The sequence below is a fragment of the Benincasa hispida genome, chromosome 4 (genome assembly GCF_027475165.1).
Source record: "Benincasa hispida cultivar pf3 chromosome 4, pf3_genome.v1.1, whole genome shotgun sequence".
Taxonomy (NCBI): Eukaryota; Viridiplantae; Streptophyta; class Magnoliopsida; order Cucurbitales; family Cucurbitaceae; genus Benincasa; species Benincasa hispida.
The window spans coordinates 69,302,915-69,312,398 of NC_143481.1; the positions used below are offsets into that span (position 1 = coordinate 69,302,915).

The 9,484-nt window shown below is 34.5% G+C and overlaps 1 protein-coding gene and 1 pseudogene across 3 annotated transcripts; both read right to left on the minus strand.

The window, feature by feature from the left end:
• Positions 1–2,024: 2,024 nt before the first annotated feature.
• LOC150036918 (uncharacterized) lies at positions 2,025–3,889 on the minus strand (annotated as a pseudogene). The gene is made up of 2 exons (XR_016529136.1): positions 3,280–3,889; positions 2,025–2,322 (listed from the first exon to the last, which is right to left on the minus strand). The product of XR_016529136.1 is annotated as an uncharacterized LOC150036918 (transcript).
• LOC120076684 (TMV resistance protein N-like) lies at positions 3,014–8,878 on the minus strand. 2 transcript variants are annotated; one of them, XR_016529135.1, is made up of 7 exons: positions 8,311–8,878; positions 6,942–8,052; positions 6,548–6,853; positions 5,266–6,402; positions 4,660–5,179; positions 4,123–4,303; positions 3,014–4,025 (listed from the first exon to the last, which is right to left on the minus strand). XR_016529135.1 is itself a non-coding variant. In XM_090312794.1 (7 exons), the coding sequence occupies exons 1-6, from the start codon at positions 8,808–8,810 to the stop codon at positions 4,135–4,137; spliced, it is 3,681 nt and encodes a 1,226-aa protein (XP_090168920.1). In that variant the 5' UTR covers positions 8,811–8,878; the 3' UTR covers positions 3,014–4,025; positions 4,123–4,134. The 2 variants fall into 2 exon arrangements, 1 of the variants encoding a protein (XP_090168920.1); XM_090312794.1 differs by having other exon boundaries at positions 4,722–5,179.
• Positions 8,879–9,484: the final 606 nt, after the last annotated feature.

The window sequence follows — 9,484 nt, forward strand, 5'->3', positions numbered from 1 at the left end:
TAGAAAGCTCTAGGTAATCCTCAAGTGGTTGGCTTGTTTTAGAACACATGGTGACTAAGAGAAATAAAGCTTCCTCATCACTCAACTGCTCTTTTGCATAATCATAAACTTTATCCACCTAATCATAAAAAGTTGTCTATTTCTAGTTATGATAATTCTACTTCTTACTCTAAACCAATTGCGTCCTACTAAATTCTCTAATTGTTCCATGTCATCAATATCATCAAGAACCATGAGCACCTTCCTTCCACGTAGCCTATTTTTAAGAAATGCACGTAAAATATCCAGTGGAAGATTTTCCTCTACATAACTTGAGTTAGAAGCTTGTTTCGTAAATATTGTAGTCTACTTTCCTTTTTATCAGAATTTTCCCTTACGTTCTCAAGAAAACAGTAACCATCAAATTTATTCTTTATTTTATGACAATGTCACTCATCTCCAAATACCCAAAATGCAAACATCATCATCGGAATCAATAGCACGTAGACAAGACTCAAACGGTCTAATTTTTTAAGTATTTCTTCGGTGATTTTGTCAATCATTTCAGACTCCAGCCTTCTGGAAAATGCCATAAAAAATACATTAGTAGAGCAAACTTGAAGCCAAATATCAAAATAATTTATTATAAGAAGTAATCATAATTAAATGATTTAACCTACCTTCCAAAAAAAATGATTTGACCTAAAATCACTCACAAAGGGGCCTTCCAATTAGTTTGAAATTCTCGAAATAAATATAATGTAGGTTGGTAAAGAAAACAGTAAAGAAATAGCGTTGGCTTCTACTTTAGTTAAAGCCATTCAAACCAAAACGTGTGGATGACATGAGACAAATGGTACAAAAGTAAAGATTCCAATTTTCGAAACAGGAAAACTTCAATAATTCTCCTATGCCTTTTTAAAAATAATTTCGTTTGGGTTTTATTAAAAAAATCAAGTACATAAAGATTGCCTATATAATCTTAATTAAATAATACCAACTTTGTCGTTTGCTTCAAAATTAATCTTCCTTTTTTTCCTTTTAAGAAAATAGCTTCCATGTTTAAGAAGACCGACACATGTATAGGAGTACACAATTATACTATACATCTTTCCTTTTTTTCTTTTTCTTTTGGCAAAGATATAGATAGAGATCGAATCCCTAACCTCGAGGTTGATATTACAAATACTACAAAAATTAAGCTATGCTCATTTTGACAACTATATTATACATCTCCCCTCTAGAATCTATAACAATAATTTTTGTAAGAGAAATTGTTTTAAATGGTAAAATTGTTACAAATATTTTCAAATATAGCAAAATATCACTATGTATCAATGATAGACATAATAGACACTGATAGACGATATCAAGATAAATACTGATAGATGTCTATCAATGTATAATGAGACATTTTGCTATATTTCTAAATAAGTTAGCTCATTTTCTATATTTGAAAATAACTTTTTTTTTTTTTGTAAGTATAGCAAAAAAAAATTAACTTGATTTCCGTTTATAAATTATACAAAGTTTATCTTCATGTTCGTACCAGCCATATATCTAATATATATATATATATATAAGAAATTAAAAGAATTTATTAAAAAAAAAGTATTGAAGAATATTAGGTATATCATTGATACACCAATAAGAATAAAGTTCAAATAACAGAAAAATAGAAATCAGTCTGAGATTTTTTTGCTATACTTGCAGATTTTGAAAAAATCATGACTAAATTTACAAATAAATGGTGAAAGAAAGAAAGTGAAGTTGGAGAAGGGGAAGATAGAAAGGACGGACAAGATGAAGTTGCAGAAGAAAAAGAGGATGGAAGGGAAAGAGAAAAAAAAAACTGATTTTTTAACCCAAGTGTCTTGACTTTTAATTTTCTATCCTATTTCATTCTTTTTTATTATTTTTATTGGCAACACAACTTATTTTTAAGTCTAATTTAACGTAGGGACCAATTTTAAGCTTTATTGGAAGTACAAAAACCAAAATTAGACATTTGAAAGTATAAAGACCTAAAGGAACAATTATCGAAGTACAAGGATCAAAAAGATATTTTAACTAAATTATATATCGTCTAACACACACACATATGTATATATATATAAATAAAGCTTCTCATGAATTTCATTGACACTCACCTATGTTAACTTCTAATACATATGCAGGCCTCCAACACCTAGAAATAGATGAAAAGAAACTTCATCTCATACTTATGGCAGGCCAAAAGTTTGCAACTGTACCTGTCAATGAGGCTCTCACCATAGGCACCCATCTCACAACCGCGAAGGCCTTATTCAAACGTGCAGCCCTAACCGCAAACTGCGATACCTGCTACAAAAAGTTGTGTACCAGTATAAGTTTTTATCATCATTCAATCAAGTTTTGCAGAGTATGAAATGGATTCGTAAGTCAAACCCTGCCCAAGCCCAACCATTATATGGGGAGAGGACAAAACCTCAATTTTTCACTCAATGAATCATAATGATGAAGTTATACATTCACATAAGGCGATAAGCCTATAACTATTCTCACTTCATCTTATGAAAGCTTCTATCTGGACTAATTGCCCACTAACAAGCTTTCATTTAATAATCTAACTACATCGCAATTCTATTTCACACTTCAAAATTTCTAACAGGTTCTACTGTGAAAAAAATCCAAACCAAAAAGGTTTGCAACTCTCTATACAACCCTTGCGTTCTGGCATTGAATCATCTAGAGTTCCTTCCCCAAAAGTTCGATCAAAAGTAGAAAAAAACGCACCACTAGCACTACTAAAGGAGTCAAGTTTCTTGGCATTGCCTATAGGGGTTCTTGTAGTTTCCGAAATAAAAACAAAAATCAGTTTACCAGGTCTCAAAACGTTTTTATCAAACAATTTACAATGGTCAAACTTGTCTACGTTGACAATTATAGGCAACCCAGATTAATCAAGATAGTCCACATCAATTACAACAAAAAAATCACAACTAATAGAGAGCATATACAATGGATCACATGTATGACGAATGACAACTAAAGATCTAAAATATTCTTCTTCTAGGAAAGAAAATTTTCATTGAGAGAACTTTCCTATTGGAAACAATCAAAAGCTTAGAACAACACCATCTCAATCACAAGAACGACATCCCAGAAAACAAATTAGGTTGTTCGGAGTTAAACTTAGATCTCCAAACATAAACATCCCCGATTGACCCAAAACTAAGTTACTTCCAAAGAGGCTATTAAACAAAAGAACTCCACCTAAGGATTACAAAAATAAGATGATTGAAAGAAGCAATAACTAACATTATCATTCACAGCAATCTTCAAGTGAAGGCTCTTAGCTTTCCTCTTCATCTTGTACAATCTATGTCCCAATATCACTATTCCCATGAAAGCAGCAGCCACATAAAAGGACCAGGCAGGGCTAGCCCTTAAAAAACAGTACCTCAACACCTGAAAAGGAACCTTCCACCACACAATCCTCCTCCTCTGAACCCTCTACCTCACCAGATTTTGCCTCTACTTTCACTTCTTCTATTGCCATTGCCACATCTATTCTCACTCGAGTCTCCATCTCCCCCACCCAACTCATTGTTCAAAATATCATTTTCACTGTCTATTTTATCGCTGCCTATATTCCTCTCTTTTCCATCGTCCCTAGCTTTTATGGCAACTGACTCATTTCCATTCGAAGTAGAATAAGAGTCGTCCAAAACCTCATCTTGGCTCTCACTTTCTTCGCTAGATTCTTCAGATTCCGGTGGGTTATACATGTTTTTCACAGAAAGCATTTCAACTCTGGCAACCAGAGAAGAGCCTTCAATATACCATCATCGGCCTCCTGTCTATCCAAATTCTCCCATCTGTTTCTAGTTGTTATGAAAATTCTACTTCCTACTCCAAACCAATGCATCCTCCAACTAAATTATCTAATTGTTCTATGTCATGGTCATCAATATCATCAAGAACAATGAGCACCTTCTTTCCACTCAACCTATTTTTAAGGAAAGCTCTTGAAATATGCATTGAGGGTGTGGTTCCTGCGTAACCTGAGATAGAAGCATCATTTGTAACTTTGGTAGTCCATGTCCATTTTAACCAGAATTTAAAATAAAAACAGAGCGTGGCAGTGAATGGTAGTTTTACCAATGCCGTTCCTCAAATGCCTAAAATGCGAACATCATCATTGGAATCTCGTAGACCAGACTCAATACAAACCACACAATCTTCAATTCCAACTACACCATCAACATCATTTAATGTTAAACGGTCTAGTTTTTTAGGTGTTTCTTGAGTGATTTTGTCAATCATTTCAGACTCTAACCTCCTGAAAAATGCCATAAAAAGAATAGATTAAGAAAGAGGATACAATCTTTAATATACTTATGCTCTTAACAACCAATAGAAAACATCCATATCTAAATTTCACTTCCAAAGTACATAAATGAAGCTTAGATATTATTCTCATACAACGTGATTTCTTGTTAATTGATATAGACTACTAATGCAGTCCAATGGCTAAGAAGTTGTGTTAAATATTCATGCAATGATGAAACTGAAAATACAAAGCAAGTAAAAATGATAAACACAAATGTAAGTTTAAAGATGTGAAGAGGTAGTGAGTACTCGGTAGATGGGTTTAAAGAGAGATTTTAAAGTGGGAATTTAGAAAACGATTCTAACCAAAGAAACCAAGGAAAATAGGTTGCGTTTTTCCCTCCACGTTTACCAAGCGAACTGCACACCTTTTCACCTTTACAGGGGCATAGCTGTTGTCCAAATACCCGCCAAACCTAAAGAAACATTCAATGTGATTGCAATTCCTAGGCCAAGGTTCCATCATTGCACCTGCAACAATGTAGCGAACCATGGATACAAGTCCAAAAACAACATGATCTTCTTTAAAGGACACCAAGCTCTGTCCTCCACTCAAGAAACAGAAATTGCTTCGGCCGGCATTCTCATTATCATGTCGAAATGTCAATCGAAAGTGAACACTAACATCAGAATGTAAAACCGTGTCACCCTCACTCTGAGAAACAATAAGACATAGAGCAAACGCCAAAGAGTTATCAATACAATGTTGAGGAAGCAGGAGGGTTACAGTATTGCCCTCTGCTTGATTATTACTAAACCATTGTGGAATTTCACTCCCTGGATACATCGCCCCCACCTTAAGACCTAGGCCGCCATGATAAATACCCTGCAAACAATACTCGAGCAACGAGTTAGTTATGTTGTATTGATCATCTATAAATTATGCAAACTCGAGAAAGATGAGAACCTTACCATATCATATAACTCCTGCCCTTCTTTTTCTACAAGATGAACCCCCTGTAATAAGGACTCCAAGATGTTGCCTTCCTTCTTTAGTTTCAAACAATTGGCAAATTTTAACTTTTTGTCAGCAGGACTTGTACCAGTTCCTCCAAACAAAGATTTAAGGCTCATAATTGATTCTAGGGATGTACATTCATCTGCCAACAAGGTATGGAGGTTGGGTGGAAGTTCCGGTAACGAACGGAGTCTTGTGCAATGACTCAACTCTAGAGTAGATAAACTAGAAAGATTGTAGAATATGGTTTGAGGTAAGGTCTCAAAGTTATTTCCACTTAAGTCAAGTTCACTCAAGGAGGGCAAGTTGTGTAGACCACTTGGCACTTCCACAAGATTGCAGTTACTAAGACAAAGACTACTAAGATTTTGAAAGCCGCCCAAAGGAGGCAACTGCAAACCACCCATACATCTTGGACTACTGTTGCTTCTAGGAAGTAACCTAGACAACCAATGGGATTGGGAAGATGATGGCTTTATCATTCCTCTACATCCACCAAATGATAACCTTGAAATATTCTTCAAATAGATAATGGAGGATGGAACTTGTTTAATTGAAGTTCCGTCTGCATAAAACTCTGATAATGATTCTAAATGCCCAATGTTTTCTGGAAGATGTTGGAGGCTTTCACAACCAGAGAGAAAAAGTTTTTCAAGACGTTTCAAATTACAGATGTTATTTGGAAGACCCACGAGTTTTTTGCAGTTTGAAAGTTTAAGCTTAGTAAGACCAGTGAGATTTTCAATGGATGAAGGCAGATTTGACACACCAGTTCCATCTAGGGAAAGTTCATACAAACGTTCCATATTACCAGAAATGGTTGGAAAGTATTGGAGGTTTTCACAACCATGGAGAAAAAGCCTTTCGAGACGTTCCATACAAATGTTGCTTGCAAGATTCCGTAGCTTCCTACAGCCGCTTAGATTCAGATAAGTGAGTTTCCTTAGAGTGCTGATAGAAGGGTGGATTTTAGTTAATTCTGTACAGTCGTGTGAATCAATATACTCAAGATACTGAGCTCCTGATAGATCAGGTATTTCAGATAGATGCCTAGAATTGTTGAGGTCAATTTTTTTTAAATGTTTAAATGTCTGTAAGAGAAAAAGAAAAAGTAATATCAATAAAATAATAAAATAATAATTTCATTACACCATGAACTAACTAATTTTAACAATTGACAAATTACTCGGCCCTTTCAAATACAGAGAGAGAGAGAGATAAATAAATAAATATTACCCGGTGTCCTTTCCACAGTTGTCTAATGCAACTCTGCCGTAAAAACAACCCAACAAGATTTTCTGGATGAAATTTTGAAGCAAGAAACTTGTTCGGATAGAAATCCCAAAAAAGATATGTCAAGCTATCTGGAAGCATTGTCAAACCACGAGGAAGCCTTATATTGGTGCTGATTTCATCTAATTGTCTAGAGAAGAACTTCAACAATCTCAGTTTCTCCATTTTCACAAAAGCTTCCTCACCTAATTCTAATACCTCTTTAGTTTCTGACAAGTCCAAGATTATGCATTGAATTTTTGAAGTCCCCTGTATTATAATCAAACAAGTAGAATATATCCAGTTAATTAATTAGTATGTCAAGCATGCATAATCCTAAACAACTCGTAATACTCACACTATCTTTGTTAAATACATGAACGATATCTTCAGGTTCCCACAACCGAGTGCGCTCACCCGGTTCAATGCTCTCTTTTCGAACAATTGCTTTGCACATCTCTTGAATCAAATCATGCATCCAAAGTCGAGAGTTGTTGTTTTCCACTGATATGAGACACTTGTCACTAAGTGCAGAAATAGCATCATGCGAGAAAAAGCCACAAGCATCCCATACTAAACTGGCAAGTTCAATATCCTCTCCCTTAAAGAAACATGCTACATCAAGTAGAATGTCTTTCTCATTTGAATTAAGTCCTTCAAAGCTTAGCTCTAGTACTCTCCTAAATATTTCATCGTCGGAAAATCTTTCTAGTCTAGCCAATGCACTTTTCCACGTTCTTTCATCTTTTTTACGTAGATAAGAACCTAAGAGCTTGAGAGCTAAGGGAATCCCTGATGCATAATTTATAGCCTTTCTCGAAAGCTCAAGGTAATTCTCTGGTGGTTGGGTTGTTTTAAACGCATAGTGACTAAAGAGAAGCAAAGCTTCCTCATCAGACAACTGCTCCCTTGCGTAGTCATAAACTTCATCAACTTGATCAATAAGAAGTTGTCTATTTCTAGTTGTTATGACAATTCTACTTCCTACTCCAAACCAATTGCATCCTCCAACTAAATTCTCTAATTGTTCTATGTCATCAATATCATCAAGAACAATGAGCACCTTCTTTCCACACAACCTACTTTTAAGGAAAGCTCTTGAAATATGCATTGAAAGGTGTTGTTGTTCCTGCGTAACTTGAGATAGAAGCATCCTTTGTAAATTTGGTAGTCCATGTCCATTTTTACCATAATTTTCTCTAACGTTCTCAAGAAAGCAATAACCATCAAATTCATATTTTATTTTATGAAACAAAGCTGTGGCAACTGTAGTTTTACCAATGCCACCCATTCCCCAAATGCCTAAAATGCGAACATCATCATTGGAATCATCAGAACGTAGACAAGACTCAATACGCTCCACACGAACTTCAATTCCAACTACACCATCGACGTTATTTAACGTTAAACGGTCTAGTTTCTTAAGTATTTCTTGAGTGATTTTGTCAATCATTTCAGACTCTAGCCTCCTGAAAAATGCCACAAAAAGAATAGAATAAGATAGATGGTCACAATCTCCCCCTCTCCTTACTCCTCTTTTTTTTTTTTTCCCCCTAAATTTCTTTTCCTCAGGCCATAACCTCTTCTGTGCCCTTTTTAATAATTTAGTGGTTCTAAAGAAAACAAACTTTAATAATATGAAAACACTTCGGATCAAAATGATTTATAATATAAAGTAATGTAAAAGATGACAAAATGAATAAAATATTAAAAGAAGTTTAAGTTACCAGTTAGCGGAATCCAAACCAGACAAATTTGCAACTTCTGTGAGAGCATCCCTCCATTTTTGTATTTCATCTTGTTCGCGAGTTTGCTGATGTTTAGCGAATGCTTCTGCATAAATCCCTGTCTGATTTCGGACATTTGATGGATCTACATGGTAGAAAACCGGGAGGACGATCTGGCCATACGTGTTTCTACATTCAACAATCTTCAAAAGCTCATCCAAACACCATCTAGAAGAAGCATAGTTCTCAGAGAAAACGACGACGGAAATGGAAGATTGTTGTATAGCTTTAAGAAGAGCGGGAGAGATTTGTTGCCCTCTCTTGAGCTCTTCATCGAAAAAAGTTGTGATTCCTTTGCGTTTGAATGCAGCCTGAAGATGGCTAACAAAATTGTTTCTAACATCTTCGCCTCGAAAACTCACGAATACATCATATTGAACTGCGATATTATTGGCCGGAGAAGAAATGGGTTGAAACGACGACGATGAAGGTTCAGCCATGGAGTATTGACCCGACTCGAGGAGGAAACTAATTAAAATGACAGTAATGGAGTTAACTATGGTTAGCCCAAACTACTTTTTATAATATTAAAATGAAAGCTAAGATAAGACAATCAAATGATGTGGGGCTGAGACAGATGCTACAAAACTAAAATTCGAAATCAATAATTCTCCCTTGACTTTATTACAATATTTTAATTTCGTTTGCGGTTTTATTAATAGTCAAATAGAGACTAAAGAAAGATTGTCTATATAATCTCAATTTTTTTAGCCACTATATAATCTTAACTTAATAAAAGACTATCGCAATCTAAGTAGTGGGTAAATATAGTAAAAAAATTCAACTTGATTTCCATTTATAAATCAATTTTTTTTTTTTGTTGATGTATTAACAATATAAATAATATATATACGAAATATGAAGAATATCATATATATTATTGATTACCTTTTAATGCACCTATGAAAGTAAAATTTAAATACTAGAACAATGGAATGTATTTACCAATAATATTTGTTGCTATTCTTACCATTATCCCTAATAACAATAAGACAAATTACAAAATCTCTTTGAGATGAAGGGTAGTTGTATGCATAGTAAAATAAAATATCAATTTTACAATTTTTCCCTTTTTTATTTTTTTGTTATTGCAGATTTAGCAAAACACTAGCTC

Excerpts from the sequence above, each read along its gene's own strand:
- LOC120076684 (XM_090312794.1), bottom strand. The coding sequence starts at position 8,810 with ATGGCTGAACCTTCATCGTCGTCGTTTCAACCCATTTCTTCTCCGGCC. Across the intron at positions 8,053-8,310 it reads GGTTTGGATTCCGCTAACTG|GAGGCTAGAGTCTGAAATGA; the intron begins GTAACTTAAACT and ends GGCATTTTTCAG. Across the intron at positions 6,403-6,547 it reads AACTGTGGAAAGGACACCGG|ACATTTAAACATTTAAAAAA; the intron begins GTAATATTTATT and ends TTTCTCTTACAG.